The 20807-nt window shown below is 43.5% G+C and overlaps 1 protein-coding gene across 1 annotated transcript in view; it reads left to right on the top strand.

Annotated features, from left to right (window-relative positions):
• The window catches only part of FBXO36 (F-box protein 36), a 98378-nt gene extending 79722 nt beyond the window's left edge, over positions 1 to 18656 (top strand). The window contains exon 4 of the mRNA XM_068544296.1: positions 18164 to 18656. Within this exon, the coding sequence (XP_068400397.1) occupies positions 18164 to 18352 (189 nt within the window). The 3' untranslated portion in view covers positions 18353 to 18656. The remainder of the gene's footprint in view (positions 1 to 18163) is intronic.
• Positions 18657 to 20807: the final 2151 nt, after the last annotated feature.

Raw genomic sequence — 20807 nt, 5'->3', positions numbered from 1 at the left:
CACACATACTATCCTTCCGTTTAATCCTTTTTGGCTTAAGTTAATCAGAGGTGGAGTTTGTTGCTTGCAGCTGAAGAACCCTAACTCACTATTTAGCTGTAATGTACCAGTGTCACCAACCAGGTAGTGTGAGCAATTCAACAAGGGAAATGTGGACAAGGTACAAAGACTTGGTAAGAAGGTACAGAGGTACAAGGTAGAAGGTCTTGGCCTTCCCCAATCAATAGAAATTGACTAGAGGCCAGACAAGAAATTCAGTCAAGGCTTTATTGGGGCCCCTGCTGCAGTAGTGGGTAGCGAGAACAAACAACAGTTTCCCTTGTTTGCTCGCTCCCTGAGTGGGGGGCAAGCTTGTTGCTTACATGGGGTGAGGGTAGGGGTGTGTCCAGGGGTCGAGCTGGAGGGGTGGCTTAGGTGTTTTGCCCACCCCTTAGGTAGTGTTGTGTGCAGGGGGCATGCGCAGTACCCTGGTTTTGCTCCAGGCCCTTCAAAAGTGGCAGTTGGGTTTTTTTTGGTCTCTTTGTATCTTTTGTCCACAATTTGTCCCAGCTGCACATGCATGCAGTTATTTTTAGTCCCATACAGTTTCTTTGTATTGGGTTGCTCAAGGAGAGGTGTGTCCAGGTGCAAGCATTGCAGCACTGTAGCAAAGGGTCCCAGCTCCCAGCAAGGGGTCCCAGGTCCCAGCCTGTCTCACCAGGGCGACGTCCATTTATACAAGAATCTGCAGCATCTCCCAAGATGATTCAAATCATAATCTTATTATCTAAAAAGTCAACATTTTTTTCACAGTAATGCAATACAATTCCTTGATTTTTATATATTAATTTTAAGTTTACAATCTGTATTACGTAATATACCCCTTTTGAGTACAAAAACATGTATACTTGATTTTCCCCCCTAAAATGGAGGGCCAGAAACAAGTATTATGAATATCATTATACTGTATTTTTTTTGCCCTTTAAAAAAATGTATTAAAGTTAAGATTTTGTACTTGCTGCTGCTAAGAAGCTGATTATTCATGCTTTAAATGAAGGAGGATTTTTGTTTGTTTGCTGTTTGGTTTTTTGTTTTTTAATTGATGTGTAATTGACCAACAACACTCTGTTAGTTCCAGGAGCATAGTATGATGATTTGCTATTTCTATATGTTACAAAATGATCATCCCTGAAGGAGAGTTTTAAGTGAATAAAATATAGTAGTGGGAATGTATTAAAAGCTTCTGCCAGGGCCTGGGTTTGTCCTGAGAGTAAATGGAAGGATTCGATAGGAAATGGCGGCGACTGCAGTGTCTTGTGAAATTGATTCCTTACTTGGCGATTCCTTACTTGGAGCAGCTGACTCCCCTCCGGGTTTTGCTCATTTCCACTTTCTATTCCTCTGCCTCTCAATGTCCTGCCATTATTTTAGCGCAATCTTGAAAATAGCCTCCATAATTTACCCGGCGCTCTAAGGTAAGGCTTTTCTAGGTTGCTGATTTCAGCCCTCAGAATCCTCACAGAGCAGAATTATTCGAAGATGGAATATGATCCAAGGCTGCTGCTTTTTTCTTTCTGTGTGATATTAACCATTCATTTCTGTTGTTAGTCCAAACATTATATGTTCCATTTACATATTTTCCCCTTCATTTATAAACCACTTTCATTTACTGTTTTGCCCCCTCAGTTATTAAATTATTTTATTAAGGAAGAGTCTTCTATTTCAAACTTTTGGGGGCACATTTATTAGCAAATTAATTGTATCCCGGTCCCACTTTTTCCTGTGGTTCCAGGGAGGGAGGTTTCCTTCCTGTTCAAGGCCAGTGCCACCTGCCACCCAGCTCCAAGTTCCAACCCAAAGGATTTCAGGTTGTCACTTACCTCCTTTCTCTTCTGTGTGGTTGTTGTTGTATATTTTTTACTTTTTATTTATAAATAATTTTAGATTTATAAAAGTGTTGTAAATATAATGCAGAGAGTTTGCCTATACCCTTCACTCAGCTTCCCCTAATGCTAACATCTTACATAACCTGGGACATTTTATCAAAACTCAGCAGTTAATATTGCTACAATAATATTAACTAAACCACAGACTTGATTTGTATTTCATCAGTTTTTCTACTAATATCCTTTTGGTGTTTCAGGATCCAATCTGGGATACTACGTTACATTTAGTGCCTATTTCTAAAGGTCTCTTTCAATTGGTTTTTCCTCTCGGTACATTGACTTTTCTTAAATCAATCTCATCCTTCAAAAAACAAAAACTCTCCACTCTATTCTTATTCAATCTCTTTCCTTCCCTGTTTGTGAAAATAAGGGTTTACATAGCAGTTCACACTCAGCAAACCAGCACCATTCATCCTACTGAGATTTTATACTCTGTGATAAAATGGGAACAGTAAGGGTGATGTGAAGAGTTTGTCATCAAGCTAAATTCATTCCATTTAAATGACCATTCTTTAACAGAGGTTAGGCCTTCCTATTTGGGGGAGATTTAAAATGTTCCTTCTTTTATAAAATAGTGGTATTAAAATGTGATAATTTTAACAAATTTTCCTTACTTGGCAAATTAAAAAGTCGGCAATCTTATTTTGGTTCTTAATTGTTGTTTTGTTTGATTTCTAAACATTTTGCTGGTTTTACAACATCCAAAATTCTGGGAGCCACTGGCCTTTTGTCTATCTACCCTTCATCTCTCATTTCCCCTCTGTCCATGCCTCCTAAGTATCTCTGGCCTCATTCACAGTAACCTCTTGGTTGTCACATCCAAAGGGCAAGGCCTTCCACGTCCTGATCCATCTCTGCTTCCAGAATTCTCTGGCGGGTCCCTTCATGGCTGCCCTTTCACTGCTTCATTGGTAGCTCTTCCATGCGGGCTGGGCGTGGCCTTTCTAAAATGCACTCTGGTCATATCACTGCCCTGCTCAGTGACACTTAGTGATGGCCCATCATTTTCAGAATGAGATCCAAAGTCTTAGCTGGCACTTCAGGCCATGGTGCCCTGGCCCCAGCTCCCGTCCCCAGCCCCAGCCAGGTAGACTGTGTGCAGCTGTCCCATGTGCTGGGCTCTCTGCGCCCCTTGGCCTTTGCTTATGCGGTTCCCTTTCGGAGGAATGGCTTCCCTTCTGACCCATCACTCTTAACTCCTGAATGCTTCTCATTTGGGTTTTGTGCTATATCCATTTTGTTAATATTTTTGAAAAAGAAAATCGATTTGCATTACAATAACCAGGTTGAAAATTGAAAAAAATTATATGTCTTTTAATGTGTAGTAAAAAGTAATTCTCCCTCCCATTCTTTTTTTAATTATTATTTATTTATTTATTTTGGCTGCACCGGGTCTTAGTTGCAGCATGCCGGATCTTTAGTTGTTGTGGCATGCGAACTCTTAGTTGCAGCATGCATGTGGGATATAGTTCCCTGACCAGGGATCAAATCCAGGCCCCCTGCATTGGGAGCGCGGTGTCTTAGCCCCTGGACCCCGAGGGAAGTCCCTCCCTCTCATTCTTGGTCCTCATTCCTCTAATTCTCATCTCCAGCAGCAATTATATTACCAGTGTCTCGTATGTCCTTCCAGAGAAAGTCTATGCACATGTAAGTGTGTGTGTGATGTGTGAGCATATATACATGTACACATACCCTTCTAAAAAGCATATGGTAGCACGTTATATATTGTTCTCTGTCGGTTTTTTTTCTACTTCACAACATATTTTAGACACTCTTTTATGTCAGTACATATAAATCTTCAGTTTAGAAAAGTGCCCTAAGTTGTTATTATATGGATAAATCATAATTTTTTAAACTAGATCCTTACTGATAGACATTTAGATTGTTTCCCCTCTGCTATTTGTAAATAACGCCCCAGACTATGGCTAGACTGGACTCCGCAGAATTGGGTCTGCCCTGGAAGCATAAAGACACATGAGAGACACAGAGGGTGTAGGGACTCTGGGTGGATGGGGACCTGAGCCTGGGAGAGCCCGTGGTGCTAGCCCACACCCAAGGATGGAAGTTTCCACTTATCAAACTTAATGCCACCAGCAATCAGGGCCGTCTGGCTGCCTGCCCTTGCTCTGATTCCGTGTTGACCAAGCCATGGAGCCTCCAGGGATGAACATCTGAAGGTCTCGTGGGTGGATGGTTATATTTCTCCGGGTAAAGAGGCAGCCTCTGGGAGCTTGGCTAATATAAGCACACCCCTGAAAGGTGGATCCCATGTCACAATATACCAGAAAGTCACACCGAGGGCCAGCCCTGGGCTTGCAGTGAGCTCACTAAGGTAAGGCTGCCACGTAGAACCTTCCTGGGGAATGCTGAGGTCCCGAAGGGGGAGGGACAATCACGACTAGCAAATAAACATATTCATCTTGGTAGTGACTCAGGAACAGGCCCACTGAGGAAGAAAATCTCTCCTCTGTCACATTTCGGCCTGCAGAGAAACAGATTTTTCCTTATGTTCCCAGATTCCCTATGACTGTGACCCCAAGTCTGGCCACGTAGGTGAGGTGCCCAGGGAGCAGGTGAAAACAGGCCGGGCCCCGAGTTGGATTGGGTAGGTCTTGGTGGACCCAGCGTCTGCATTGTCTTGCAACCCAATTCTAAGCGTCCAGGCCAAGGATTTGACCATTTGATATTAAAATTGTACAGACAAAATATCTCACGAGACTCTGAAAGGCTGGAAGCTTGGGATGGGGGCGGGGGTGTTGTTTTTCCATCTCCACTTGTGTACAGGCAGTGTGGATGTTTAAATCAGCTTGAGGCCAGAGACCTGGGTTCTGTTCTTTGCTCAGCTACTCCCCACCATGAGCCTTGCGCAGTCACACCCTTATCCCCTCTAAGCCTTAATTTCCACATTTGTAAAAGGAAGGTTTTTAACTAGATAAACCCTAGGATCCCTTTCAACTTGAATGTAGTTTATGTGTGTTAAGTTCATGCACCACCTCCAGGGGGAGCTAAACCCACGATTGGCTACGTTTTGGATCAAAGCAGCTGGAACCATAGTCAGGATGGGTACTTTGTGTTTTGCAACCCGGCACCTATCAAGCAAAAGAGCCCCAGGGTTTGGGAGTCCCAGATGGGGGTATTTTGTAAACCAACTTATAATACAAAACAAAACTGAATATTTTCATTGTAAAATATAATGAGTCATAAATGAAGTTACACTGGTGGAAATTTCAGCTCTCTTCTAAGAATTCCTTCCTTTCCTCCAAAACCTCAACATTTTCTTCCATAATCTCTGTTATATAAGATACACTGCTATCCTGAAATGTATTGTGCTGGGAAAGGGGTAGTCACCTATACTAGTGTTACAGAGTTCAGAGTTTTAAAAGGAGGTTCAGATCTGTTTTATTTTTACTTACTTATTTATTTATTTTTAATTATTTTATTTTATTTTATTGCTTTCTTGGCCGCGTGGCATGGCATGCGGGATCTTAGTTCCCCGACAAGGGATCGAACTCATGCCCCCTGCATTGGGAGCACGGAGTCTTAACACTGGACCGCCAGGGAAGTCCTGTTTTATTTTTTAATATTAAGACATTTTCTAAGAGTTTTCCTTCCTTGTTTATATTTAGAATATGTTGTAATCCGAGTAGAGAAACTGGACCTTGAAGGACTGTTGAAGATGGGATAAGATAATGAAGGACCTGCCTAACATCAAAATGTTTGGGGGGCTGTCATTATCAGAAGATTCAGCATTGCTGTTTAACTGTAACCTTCATGATGTGAATATAATAGTTTTTGCTTTTGATATTTACGCAGAAAGGATCTTAAACGATTATGCTTGATTATACTATTAATTTCTGTTTGAAATTCACTCTTTTCCCTTATTGGAATACATTTAGAGTAACACGAAGTATGAAAGTAACCACTACTGGCTGCTTTCTGCTCGAAAGTGAGTGTAATGGTGTCATGAAATAGAGATAATGCTTACATGTTTTTCGCCTCCCCCAGAAAGAAGTCAGAACACGTGGGAGGAAAGTAGGACAGTGCCAAGGCCAGGCCAGGGGTGGTGGGAGTGGGATGCTTGGCTGTCTGGAATTGTGGGCACGGTGGATAGTGGGCAGCTGGGTGCGGCCTGGTGGGCTGAAGTGATGGTCCACGGTGGCGGACATCAGTCAGGGGCACAGTCAGGTCACTTTCAGACAGCTGTCACATGGTGGCGGGGTTGTCCCAATCCTGGTGCTGGGGGCTGCCCCCTAGACTCCCAACTGTGGCAACTGAACTGGCCCCCCAGTGGCTAAGTGCCTATGGGGGCTTTCTTTCCGGTGTCTTCTCAGAAATGGGGGAGGTAGCATCTATTCTGTCTCCCCTTCCTGCCCATTGATTACATCTTTTCCATGTGCTTTATATATGTTATTCCTAATCCTCACAGCACTAAAAGTTTAGTATCATTTCCATATAATCATAATAAGTTCCATTTATTGACTATCTACTACGTGCTAAGCACTGAATGTACGTAATCCAGTACAATCCTCAAACAGTGCCGTAAGATGGATGAGTAAGAGACTCTCTTGTCCTGATTATCGAGGAGGGAACAGAGGCTCAGGTAAAGCACACAGAGAGTGAACAGTGGAGCCGGGTGCTGTGCCCGGGCAGCCTTACTCCATGGCTGGTGTGCTTAAATCAGTTTATTCTCCTCCTCAGATGACCAAATGCAAGATCAGATGTGGAGACCAGGCTCGGAGCAATAAGTAGAATGTCCAGGATGACTTAATTATTAAGTGGCAGGGCCAGCGTTCAAATCAACTGGTCCCTGAAGAACATAAGGAAAAGGTTCTGTCTTTCATAAGATGGAGTTAAGTATGGGAATGTGTTTTTTCCCTCAGGTAGACTGGAGCTACAGCAGGTAGGTCCCACAGTGACAGGCCAGGGCTTTGAAAGTATTTTCTTCCTCAGGCCACGTGGAAGCATCCCACGAGCAGTAAGGCAGAAAAGGTCCTGCCCCCTCAGGACATGTCCCAGTCTTCATTATCCTTATCTATATAATTGTGGTCGCTCAGATTCCTTTTTCATATATCTTTTAAATATTTGTCTATGAGTCATTTCTTTTTTTTTTTTTATAGATTTATTTATTTATGTATTTTTGGCTGCGTCAGGTCTTCATTGCTGCGCGCGGGCTTTTCTCTAGTTGTGGCGAGCAGGGGCTACTCTTCATTGCGATGCGCGGGCTTCTCATTGCGGTGGCTTCTCTTGTTGCAGAGCACAGGCTCTAGGCGCGCAGGCTTCAGTAGTTGGGGCTCGAGGGCTCTAGAGCACAGGCTCAGTAGTTGTGGCACACGGCCTTAGTTGCTCCACGACATGTGGGATCTTCCTGGCCCAGGGCTCGAACTCGTGTCGCCTGCATTGGCAGGCGGATTCTCAACCACTGCACCACCAGGGAAGCCTATGAGTCATTTCTAATGAACCAAGTTTGCAACCATGAAATTTAAACTAACAGAAGGGATAAAGTCAGAAGATGGCTTGAGTCTATACCAGCTTATCATTTCACTGATGGAATTCCATAAAGGTGATTTCATTCTGAATGAGTTTCACTACAAGAAGGACCGCATCATTATCTCGTGAAGGATTCAAAGGTTGTAGTCATCCTTAAGTTGCAATTACATATCAAATACTAGAAAAATTCAAAAGCTTTCCATATTGACTGTATTAGGATAGACCGAGTTAGAAATAGTGACTTGGGATCACAAACCACCCTAAAACTCCAGTGGCTTAAGACAATAATAGCTGTTTGTTTCATTCATGATTCATACTCATTGTGGGCTGATAGGAGGCTCTGCTCCACAATGTCTTTCAGCGACTCAGGCTATTAGAGACTCCACCGTCTTGTAACTGAACCATCTGAAGCACGTGGTGTCCTTAGTCACTGTGGCAGGGAAGAGACAGCTGAGGTTCATGCACTCTGTTTTTTTTTTGTTTGTTTTTTTTAACATCTTTATTGGAGTATAATTGCTTTACAGTGGTGTGTTAGTTTCTGCTTTATAATAAAGTGAATCAGTTATACATATACATATGTTCCCATATCTCTTCCCTCTTGCGTCTCCTCCCTCCCACCCTCCCTATCCCACCCCTCTAGGTGGTCACAAAGCACCATGCTGATCTCCCTGTGCTATGCGGATGCTTCCCACTAGCTATCTATTTTACGTTTGGTAGTGTATATATGTCCATGCCACTCTCTCACTTTGTCACAGCTTACCCTTCCCCCTCCCCATATCCTCAAGTCCATTCTCTAGTAGATCTGTGTCTTTATTCCCGTCTTACCCCTAGGTTCTTCATGACCTTTTTTTTTTTTTTTCTTAGATTCCATATATATGTGTCAGCATACGGTATTTGTTTTTCTCTTTCTGACTTACTTCACTCTGTATGACAGACTCTAGGTCCATCCACCTCACTACAAATAACTCAATTTCGTTTCTTTTTATGGCTGAGTAATATTCCATTGTATATATGTGCCACGTCTTCTTTATCCATTCATCTGTTGATGGACACTTAGGTTGCTTCCATGTCCTGGCTATAGTAAATAGAGCTGCAATGAACATTTTGGTACATGTCTCTTTTTGAATTATGGTTTTCTCAGGGTATATGCCCAGTAGTGGGATTGCTGGGTCGTATGGTAATTCTATTTTTAGTTTTTGGTTTTTTTTTTAATACAATTTTTATTTATTTATTTATTTATTTTTGGCTGTGTTGGGTCTTCGTTTCTGTGCGAGGGCTTTCTCTAGTTGCAGCAAGTGGGGGCCACTCTTCATCGCGGTGCGCGGGCCTCTCACTATCGTGGCTTCTCTTGTTGCGGAGCACAGGCTCCAGACACGCAGGCTCAGTAGTTGTGGCTCACAGGCCTAGTTGCTCTGCGGCATGTGGGATCTTCCCAGACCAGGGCTCGAACCCGTGTCCCCTGCATTGGCAGGCAGATTCTTAACCACTGCACCACCAGGGAAGCCCTATTTTTAGTTTTTTAAGGAACCTCCATACTGTTCTCCATAGTGGCTGTATCAATTTACATTCCCACCAACAGTGCAAGAGTGTTCCCTTTTCTCCACACCCTCTCCAGCATTTATTGTTTCTAGATTGTTTGATGATGGCCATTCTGACCAGTGTGAGATGGTATCTCATTGTAGTTTTGATTTGCATTTCTCTAATGATTAATGATGTTGAACAGTCTTTCATGTGTTTGTTGGCAATCTGTATATCTTCTTTGGAGAAATGTCTATTTAGGTCTTCTGCCCATTTTTGGATTGGGTTTTTTTTTTTTTTTTTGATATTGAGCTGCATGAGCTGCTTGTATATTTTGGAGATTAATCCTTTGTCAGTTGCTTCATTTGCAAATATTTTCTCCATTCTGAGGGTTGTCTTTTGGTCTTGTTCATGGTTTCCTTTGCTGTGCAAAAGCTTTTAAGTTTCATTAGGTCCCATTTGTTTATTTTTGTTTTTATTTCCGTTTCTCTAGGAGGATGCACTCTGTTTTGATACAGTATTTCTACTCATAGTCCTTTGGCCAGAACGAATTACACGGCCCCACGTAACTGCGTGGCTCAGGGAGATGTGGGAGAAGAGAGGGAATACTTGGTTAGCGTCACAATCTCTGCCACAAACTGGAAATCCCGAACAAAGCAGTGTGTACATGCTTTAACATCTTCCATACTAGAAAAAAGAGACCTTAATTTTTCATTTCTCCTCTTTTCTGTGTTTCTTGGGACTGTGTTTTCTGAACATGTGTCTGGCTTTAAAAACCAACTCAGAACCAAAGACTACACTATGCTTATAAAATACTTTTCCTGTAAAGAACTGAGTTTCTTACTCTCTTTCACCCTCTGAGATGTCTATTTTACACCCTCTTCTCTCTCCCCAACTCTCTGTATCCCACCTTCTTGCTCACTCTTAACTGATGTTGTGGCTTCTTATTTCAATGAGAAATTAGAAGCAGTCATAAGAGAATGGCCTCCTAGGCCCCTCACCAGTTCTGCTGGTGCCTCGTTCTGCTTTACTTCCTGTTGCAGGTGATAAATTCTCCCTGTTACCATCCATGGCCACACCTCCACTTGTGGATTTCACTCCCCTCACCTGTTCAACAACTTGGCTCAGCAGTTATCCCTCTTCACCATGCATCACTGCATCATTAATTTTACCCCTCTACTGGATCATTTCCATCAGCACATAAACATACATTTAAAAAAAAATTGCCTTGACGTCACTCCCCATTCTGCTCTTAAAGCAAAATTCCTCAAGCATTCTCTGTACTTGCTATTTCTACTTCCTCTCCTATTCTTTCTTGGACTCACTCTAGCCAGACATCCATCCCCACTAAGCCACTGAAATTGCTCTTGTCGAGGTTGCTATTGTCCATCACCTTGTAAAATACACCAGTTTTTTTTTGAAAGATTTTTTCTTTTGATGTGGACCACGTTTAAAGTCGTTATTGAATTTGTTACAACATTGCTTCTGTTTTTTATGTTTTGGTTTTTTGGCTGCGAGGCACGTGGGATCTTAGCTCCCTGACCAGGCATCAAACTTGCACCGCCTGCATTGGAAGGCGAAGTATTAACCACTGGACCACCAGGGAAGTCCCACCAGTCAGTTTTTAATTCCCATCTTATTTGACTTTTCAGCAGCATTTACACATTTCATTATTCTCCAGGTTTTCTTTGCTCTTCTCAGTCTCCCTGGCTGAAAACTTTATGTCCTGACTGCTTAATGCTGGAATGTCCTAGAGCACTTCCTTGGGCCAATTTCTCTATCTACAGTCACACTGAGATGATAGCTTTAAATATTATTTACATGCAGCTAATTTTCAAACATATGTTTCCAGCCCTGGTTGCCCTCTTGAACTCCTAACTTTTATATCTCATTGCATGCTCAGTGCTTCCTCCTAGATCTAGCAGTATAGACATCTCAAATTTAGCACGTACACACCAGACCTCTGAATTTCCCCACACACATACTTATTTACCAATTCTAATTCTCCCACAGTCTTATTTTTCTGTCTTTGGCAACATTCACACAGCTGCTCAAGCCAAAAACGTGTCCTTAATTCTTCTTTTTCCTCTTACTTCTCATCTAATTCATTATCAGGTGGTATGAGCTCTACCTTCAAAATACATCTATCATCTGACTATGTCTCGCCTCCTGCCTGGCCACCATCCTGTTACACACCATCCTCATATCTTCCTGGATTTTCTAGAAAGAACTCCACAGTAGATTTGCTTTCACCTGATGGGCATAGCAGCGTACTTTCATCATTTTGCCTCAGGACTATGTCATTTCTCCAGCTGTGAGTCATACTTACATCACAGAGATACTGATCCTATCATCTTCCTACATGCTGGTCCGCATTGATGACATCATGCTGATGAGCAGGAATAGCAGATACCCTGGATGCCTTGGTAAGATACGTATATGTCAGGGAGTTGGAGATGAGCTCCTCAAAAATTGAGAGGCCTGCCATCTCAGTGCGTTATCTAGAATCCATTGCCTTATTGTAACTTCCTATCCTAAGAAAACAGCACAGCTCTTTGTGGATATTTTTAGTTTTAAGGTAACATACAGCACATTTGAGTTTGCTTCTCTGATTCATTTACCAAATAACCCATAAAGCTGCCAGTTTTAAATGGGGCCCAGCTGCTGGTCCAGATTGCAGTGTAAGCGGCTGAGTCACTTGCTCCTTATGATCCAGCAGATTCAATGGTGCTCAGAGTGTCTGTGGCCTGTACGGCTATGGTCTGTGTGGATCCTTGCTGAACGTTATGGCGTGCGTCATCAGGAAAATCACAGCTCGTACCTCCAGGGTTTTAGAGTAAAGGTATGGATGCTTTTACAGGTAACTGTTCTGCTATTGAGAAACAGCTCTTGGATTTCTGTGGGGCAAAGGCTAGCGTTTTGCCTAGATGGTCAAAGTCTTGAAAAGAACAAGATTTGGAGATTAATGAGGAGTTTTGGGGAAGAGGTATTTGGGTGGACTTTTCGGAATAAGCCAAAGAATCAAGATATTTGTGTCCCATGTGACTGCTCACCAAAGGGCACTCAGTGCCAAGGACGTTTTCAGTAATGAGATGATAAGGTGGTCTGCTCTATGGATGTCAGTCAGCTCCTTTCCCCAGCCGGGCTCATCAACCAAATGCCCAGGTGGCAAGGATGGCAATTGTGCATGGACTCTACCACATGAGTCTCTTCTTTTCAAGATTAATCTGGCCACTGTCACAGGAGAGACAATGCCGAGTCCCCAGGAGGGCGCCATGCTCCAGGGGGTCCAATCAGTAACGAGGTGGTAGGTCCAGTTACACTGGACTCTTTTCACCAAGGAGAAAGCAGCGATTTGTCCTCCCTGGATGAGTTACCTATTCTGGGTATGGATCTGCTTTCCTGGCACGCCATGCTCCTTCAGCAACATTGTGTGTAAATTGACCAAATGCCTTATTTTTCCATCATTGTAGCCCATACAAGATTGCTTCAGATTATTTTGCTGAAATAAATTCATTTATTAAACAAATAGACATAAATAAATAAGGTAATGAGTACAAAATTTCCTGCTCTTAGCCTATATACTCCACTACCTAGAAATAGTTGTCCTCACGGCTTCTTGGAGGTGCTTAATCCCTCATCAGCTAACAGACAACACTTTACAAGGTTGGAGCGTGGTCTTACAGGATGTAATATATGGTCTCAGTCACTGGCCAGAATGTGGTCCTGTTTCTTCTGTAGCTACAATCAAAGGATGGAAGTGGGAGTATCATCTCTTAGAATCATACATGGTCACCCGTGTGAAAAAGTGTTGTTTCCTTCTCCACAGCTTAGGCTTCTAGTAGGTTAGGGATCTTGATAGTCAAAGAATGAATACTTTCACCTAAAGAACAACAATGACTCCACTGAACTAGAAATTAAGAGAATGAAGAGTGCTCCCAGGCTATCTGGGGCTCCTAATGCCACTGAACAGACAGGCAAAAAAAAAACCCCAAATGGGCATTACTATGTTGGCTCTGGTGATTAATCATGTTTATTAGAGAAAAATAGAGTTGCTTCTTCACAATGGAATTACAGAGGAGTATTTCTGGAACCCGGGCCATCCCTGCAAGTGCTTTCTTTTCTTTTTATTTTCTTTGGGGTGGCTGCACTGCCCAGCTTGCAGGATCTTAGTTCCCCAGGCAGGGAGGGAACCCCTGGGACGGAACCCCTGGCCCCTGCGATGGAAGCACGGAGTCCTAACCACTGGACAGCCAGGGATTTCCCTCTGTGAGTGCCTTCTAATACTGGCATGTTCAGTGGCAAAACTTATTTAAAGAAGACTAAAACATCTCCTACCTGAGAGATCAAGAAGTACTCACACCCAGCAGGAACCGGAGACGGTTTGGATCATATCAGCAGGTATAGCATCTTGACCAGTTGAGGTGCTGGCTGAGAACAAAAGGATGGTGGAAAGGGTAGTAGAATGAGAAAATTACAAACACGACTCCTGCTTGTGACCAGTTGCAGAATCTAGGACTGTAGTAGCTCCCCATATTTTCTTCCTCACCCAGTGGTATGTACAGTTTTTAAAATTTTATTTATTTAATTTATTTATTTTTGGCTGCATTGGGTCTTCGTTGCTGCATGCAGGCTTTCTCTAGTTGTGGCGAGTGGGGGCTACTCTTCGTTGTGGTGCGCGGGCTTCTCGTTGCGGTGGCTTCTCTTGTTGCAGAGCACGGGCTCCAGGTGCGCGGGCTCAGTCGTTGCGGCTCGCACGCTCTAGAGCGCAGGCTCAGTAGTTATGGCGCACAGGCTTAGTTGCTCCGTGGCATGTGGGATCTTCCCGGACCAGGGCTCGACCCCGTGTCCCCTGCATTGGCAGGTGGATTCCTAACCACTGCACCACCAGGGAAGCCCTGATATGTACATTTATATGTAAACCAATATTTTCCTCTTTCCCTTTCTTCTATTATTTTATATAGGGCAAGTCGGTACTGGTTAACTTTATAATTCTAGGATACAAAGATGAACTGGGATTAACTAGAGGTAACAAACACCACCCAGAGGTGTGTAGTGACTGCTGGGATTTGGTGGGAGTGGGGTGGAGGTGAAGGCAGAGAATAAATGCATTGTCGCCCGTATGAGGGGCAGTTGCGTTGGGTTAGGTGGAGCGTGTGCTGCTGCCGTCATTGGGAAGTTTAAGTGTGAGAAGAAGGGTATGTATGGGTAAGAAAAGCCAGGAGGTCAGACTGAGGAGCACGCAGTGGGTTGGCTGGCTTCACACCCGTTTGAGCTCCCTCACACTACACGGAGCTGCCTTTGGGTACTGTGAAGATAAGAAAGATAAAAGCTACATTTCATGGATGCCTTTGCAGGTGGTGTCTTGTGCGTAGCCTGGGCTCTGTCAAGTAGACCCACGTGCAAGAGTCTTGGAAGGAAGATGTGAGCCCGGTGGGGCAGCCTCCGTGCTTTTCCTGCCAGCACAGTGCTGAGGCCTGTGGGGGAGGTTCTAGGGTCTGGTCCAAGGCGTCAGCACATCTTTAGGTGCTGAGTGTTGGGGAGCAGAAGCAGTGAGATTTCCACTAGAACAGTCTGGGTTTCTTGTTTTGTTTTTAAATCTGACTGATGATTTTTTTAAAATTAATTTTTATTGGAGTATAGTTGCTTTACAATGTTGTGTTAGTTTCTGCTGTACAGCAAAGTGAATCAGCTATACGTATACATACATCCCCTCTTTTTTGGATTTCCTTCCCATTTAGGTCACCGCAGAGCACTGAGTAGAGTTCCCTGTGCTATACAGTAAGTTCTCATTAGTTATCTATTTTATTTTTTTAAATTTTTTAAAATGTTTTTGGAATAGACAAAGTCTTTATAGGCGTATAAACAAAGTCAGAAACCATATATAAAAGACTATTAGGGCTTCCCTGGTGGCGCATTTGTTAAGAATCCACCTGCCAATGCAGGGGGTATGGGTTTGAGCCCTGGTCCGGGAAGATCCCACATGCCATGGAGCAACTAAGCCCGTGCGTCACAACTACTGAGCCTGTGCTCTAGAGCCCGCGAGCCACAACTACTGAGCCCGTGTGCCACAACTCCTGAAGCCCACACGCCTAGAGCCCGTGCTCCGCAACAAGAGAAGCCACCACTATGAGAAGCCCACGCGCCACAACAAAGAGTAGCCCCTGCTTGCTGCAACTAGAGAAAGCCCGCACGCAGCAACAAAGACCCAACGCAGCCAAAAATATAAATAAATAAATTAATTTTAAAAAAGACTATTAGATTTGATTCTATTCCTGTAAACAAAATTTAAAAATGTTTAATTTGCACATGTAAAAGCAATAACCCAAACTTTAGAAAGAAAATAAGCAACATATGATTAACTTTGCAGAATTATTATAAATTGGTAAGTAAAAGACTAATAATACCATAATACAAAAATGAACAGAGATTGTGAACAATTAGCAAAAGAGGAAATACAAAAATCAACAAAGTTAGACAAAGCAATCTCATAAGAAAACAAAGAAATGTAAATTAAAAGAAGACACCTTTTTAGCCAACTAAGTATCAGGATTTATTTTGCATGATGATGTTCTGTATACACGACTCTAGGAATTATAAGTCAGTAAACACTTTCTACAGGATACTTTAATGGTATATATTCAATTCTTTTTAAAAGTTAAATTTTTAAGAATGTACTTTAAAGAAAATCATGTGTTAATAAACATATATGTAACAAGGGTATTTATAGTAGAATTATTTTTAATCATTAGTTATCTATTTTATACATCTAGCTGCTGTTATTCCTGGCTGTAGAGCATTGAACGTTTCCCTCTAGTTTTACTAGATATTCTGTGAGCTCCCTATTGCCTGTACTGAATCCCTCTCTGCTTAAACAACATAGAATATGTTCTGTGGTCTGAAACAAGGGGCCCTGTCCAATACCATAGGCGTTCCATACAGTTTGGATGGATGGACGAATGGAGGAATGAATAGGCTATTGAAAATTGTGGGGCAGCTTATCTCCACACTAAATGGACCAAACTATAGTCATTTTAGTTTGTATTTCTCTTTTCTGTTTCTTCCCTTATTGTTAGTTTCTCAACCCGTTGTTCTCTGCTTTCACTACTCTGCCTCTGATGGCATCAACCAGCCTTCTAATTTGCTGTGTCTAGACTGCTGAGGGCTAAAGGCTGTACACGAAACTAAAACAAATTCTAAGGAAAGGAAGAATGATTAGTGAGTGTAGGCCTTTTCTGCAGAACCCCGACGCCTTTCTCAATAGAGCCCAACTGGATTCAGTATTCTGGAGTTGGACGGACTTTACCATGCCTGTCTGCTTCTCCTATTTAAGTGTTATAGTTGCCCTCTAATTTTAAATAGTGAAATAATTAGTTCAACCTAATTTTTGTCAGTCAGATCAACTCTCTTTATTATTCACAGGCACAGGGTCTGCACAGATCATTATCCGTAGATAATCTTGTTTCCCACCATTATTGACCTTCCAGCGGCCCATCTGCTTCTTGTGTTTCTTTGCCTCCTTGTAAGAGGAGTCTTTGTGAGTTGCTTCAGGGGGCCGTGTCTGGGAGGGTCTGAGCAGGAAGGAGGAGCCCCAGCCCACGAGCTCTGCGCCACTCCCCGCCCCCGCCCCCCGCCAGTTTAAAGGAACTGTGGGCTCCTTAATGATCCTCTGTCATGCCTCTTCTTTCCACTGCTGGATTTTCACATGTGAAGGGGGAATCAGGTTGGTGATGAACTTCCCTGAGCGCACAATTGGCACAGGAAGGGTGGAGCCAGGAAGTGTTCTGGGGCCCACGTGAGACCCTTTTTGAGCACATTTCATGTTACCGGAGTTATCACTATGCAACGTCAAATATCCAAGCACCTTTAAATGTTCCTAGTCTTGCATACAGGTACCAACAAATCATGGCTATCGCTAAGGTCGGAAATAATAAATGTAATGGAAGCTTTAACTTTAGGAAAGATTTGGGGGCATGGAAGCAAGGGGTTAGGAAATCTCCTGTTAAGAGTGTTTAGTAGCAGAAGACTGATGGGACTTCCCTGGTGGTCCAGTGGTTAAGACTCCACGCTTCTACTGCCGGGGATGTGGGTTGGATCCCTGGCTGGGGAACTAAGATCCCACATGCCCAGCGGTGCGGCCAAAAAAAAAAAAAAGGAGCGGGAGACTGATGAACATAGTTGCCATAAATGATGGTAACAATTGAAAAAGTCCTAGTAGGAAATCTTGGGTAAATGGAAGCTGAACTCTGGCAGCTTTGAACTTGGAGGGAGGGCAAAGTGGTCTTGTGCAGATATTGGGCCAGAGGGGTCTTGTCTGTCCTTAATTTCATGGCCCTCAGGTAAAGGCCCAGACTGCAGAAGAACATCCCTGGGAAGGTTATTCCCAGAGAATGGCTCACTTTGCCATGTGTCTGGCAGGCTTGGGGAGCGACTGCATCTTGTAGGCCACTCTGTTGCATGGTGTGATGTCATGCATGCAAAGGACTCCGAATAAAATATGAGGACGGGACCCTGGCACCAGGAATGTGTAAATTTTAGGTGTGCTGGTTGGCAGTCTCCGAGGGCTGCTTGTCTGCTTCGATGCGGTTCGCTACTGAGTAGCCCGCAGTGAACTAAGGTGTCCGCTGTACAAGACCGGGGAGAGGTGACTCAAGCAAGGGTTTAACATGAAGCTGAGCAAGAGTTAGCAACGCTCCTCCTCGAGAAACTGCTGCAGCCCTGGGTGAAGATCGGTTGACCACACCATTATCAGCCTGTTATGTGGCTAACTGGAAACTCACCATATAATGTTGTGTATATAAACTAACTATATCGTGTTGTATGTGTACTATTTATAACTATGTCGCATTTTGCATCTTTTTTTTTTAACTTTTATTTTATACTGTAGTATGGTTGATTAACAATGTTGTGTTAGTTTCAGGTGTACACCAAAGTGACTCAGTTATACATATACATGTATCTATTCTTTTTCAAATTTTGCATCTTAAATGAGATCAGGACTTGGTTTATTCCGTTAATCGAATATTGCTTCGTCCTTTAGATACTTGTGCACTTGCCTCTCTCCTCAAAGAGGAAGTTTCTGGAGTCAGAACTGTGTCTGGCACATCTTTGTGCACCCGTGGTGTTTCCTCCAGTGTCTCACAGGCAGCAGGAGTTGGATAGTGATGTGAGTGAGTGAACTTTTCCTTGACCCATGTATGATGTCACCCACCTCTGACTTTTTCCATCCACAGTTGTGCACATCAGACAAACTGTGGGAGCAGATCGTCCAGTCTGCCTGTGACCACATCACCCCAGACATGAGAGCCTTGGCCCAGGATATGGGCTGGAGACAGATGTTCTTCACCAACAAGCTGCAGCTCCAGCGGCACCTCCGCAAGAGGATACAACGACAAGGAAGCCAGAGGAACAGTGAGCTGTAGGGTCACACATTCCTACCTGCAGGAGAGTTGAGGCACGGCGGTGTTTTCCGTCTGTGTCCAAACCTCTTCTGCTGCCTTTGATTAAGAACTAAGGTTTTGTTGATTCAAGGAGCCATAGAGTATTTGCACACAAATGCAGCACACCGCCTCTGCTGGGCTTTGCCCGAACCACGGTCCCTGCCACAGGGAGGGTCAGGTCATGGCCCCAGCACAGGGGCAGCAGGACAGGAGGCGCCCATGCCCTGCCACCCATAAGAAAAGAGGCTTCTGCTGTATGGTAACAAACAATAAATGATTATTAGCAGGTTTTTATTACGTATGTATTTTATCTAGGCGTTGGAAAGGGGAGCACGGCTTTTGAAATTTTTCCTGGTGTCTGTCATCTGAGTGCATCCATGAATAGGTGGCTGCGTGTCCCCATAGGGAACCGTGAGGGGACAGGGGCAGCGGGAGACACTCCTGCTGAGTGCAGCTGCCTTCCTGACTCTGCTCCGCTAAGATGGTATTCAGGTCCCCCACCCTCGGGACCCGGGATGCCAGGCTCCATCCCCCAACGTGGACAGCCTCTGACCTGGCCCTGGGACATGGCTGGAGAGAATTCTAGGCATTCTGCTTGCAGACCTCGTGCAGAGTCCAACTTCCCAGGACTTTACGTTGTCAAATAAACCCATAAATATTTCTACGAGAGATGCGGCTTCCCCAAAGAAATGTGGACAGTTACCGCTATTACAACAGGGATTTTTTGGGGGGGAGGGTGTCTGATTTTTATTTTATAAAAATTTTATATAAAATTTTATTGTATAAAAATTTTATTGTATAAAAATTTTTATACAATTTTTAAAGGTTACTTTCCACTTACAGTTATTACAGACTATTGGCTGTATTCCCTGTGTTGTGCAATACATCCTTGAGCCTATCTTATACCTGATAGTTTGTACCTCCTTCTTCTCTACCCCTGTATTGCCGCTCCCTCTCCCTCTCTCCACTGGTAACCACTAGTTTGTTCTCTAGATCTGTGAGTCTGCTTCTTTTTTGGTTATATTCACCAGTTCGTTGTATTTTTTAGATTCCACATGTGAGTATAACAGGGAATTTTAAAAACACAGGCTGTGGGTAACTGAGTGAAAACCCAAGTACATTTTGTATTCTGTTAAGTTGGCAGAGGGGCAAAAGCGGTACAGTTTTAGGGGAGAAAATTCTACCTCCCTGAGATGGGTTATTTAACAATTGTTTTCTTCCTGTGTTCTCATGGCAATCAAGTACCCAGACAAGGCGCTCACAGCAGCAAATAGTCTCGTGACTCCTTTTAGGCTACAGAGCAAAGTAGCTCTCAACCTCCCATCACCTTATCAACGCTATGAGCTCTTCTTGCCTGCAATCTCCACTTCGCTACATAGAAAAATAATGCCCCCCCCCAACCCCGTGCTCACCTCCCGCTAGAGGAACCTCCTGTGATGCCCTGGAATCTCCCCAGTGGTGGGGAAGAAGGGGACTCTGGCTGTTCTCCCCCCTCACTCCTTCTGGAACAGCTCCATAGCCGTAGCTTAATGACAGATTCTTTCTTTTCTGTTTTACTAAACCTGGATTCATATCAGATCAGACTTTAACCCCCATCCACACACCCTTAACACTCAGTCTTGGATTTCCAGGGACATCTGTGAAATCAAAGGCAGTCTCCTTCCTGGCAGATGAAGAACCTGTCAAAGTTGTGTCTGGTGGCTGGCAGACAGGCGGAGGGCCCGTGCTTCTGTGCGGCTCCCGCTGCCTCGTTTCGCCCGGAAGTTCCAGACTTCACTCCCGGCCAGGTTTTCAGTGACAGGTTAATACCACGTGTATGCAGCAGCTGCGTGTGTGCACAGCATAACTGCGTAAATATCAAATTACAGCCCATCTGTAACATCGATTCAGAATGCCAACAGCTTAAACATTTCATGTGTGATGTTTTATCAACTGAGTTCTGAAAGCTTATGGGCATGTATGAGAATCTAGATTCAACATGAATCAGTAAGAACACGTATATGGCCATTTGAAAACTTACTATCTATATAAAAGATAATAAGATAAATACAGATGCTAAAAGCTAAATAATTAAAAATGAGTTGTTAATATGCTGGCTACTTTAAAGTAATGGTTAAACAACATAGGTTGTTAGATTATTTCAATAATTATTTGTCCTCATAATTTGAGTGCCTTATTACCTTATTATAGTTATTTTTCCTCAAATAGGAGCAGTATTGTCAACCTAAAATCCTGCGAGGCACCAGCACCCTCAGTGGTCTATCATTTTGCCTCTCTCTCCCGCCTCATTCGGGAGGCGATGATGATTTGCCTCTCTGCCTCTGTTGACAGCTTTCATGTGGACGGATAAATCTGCTTTGTTCATGACATATTTCAGAGCAAAATGTCACAGGATTTTATACTTGCCTTTTCTTATCGCTTCACTCAAAAGCGTTTC

Source organism: Eschrichtius robustus, chromosome 5 (genome assembly GCF_028021215.1).
Source record: "Eschrichtius robustus isolate mEscRob2 chromosome 5, mEscRob2.pri, whole genome shotgun sequence".
NCBI classification, from domain to species: Eukaryota; Metazoa; Chordata; class Mammalia; order Artiodactyla; family Eschrichtiidae; genus Eschrichtius; species Eschrichtius robustus.
This window is presented reverse-complemented; position numbering and strand designations above follow the sequence as displayed.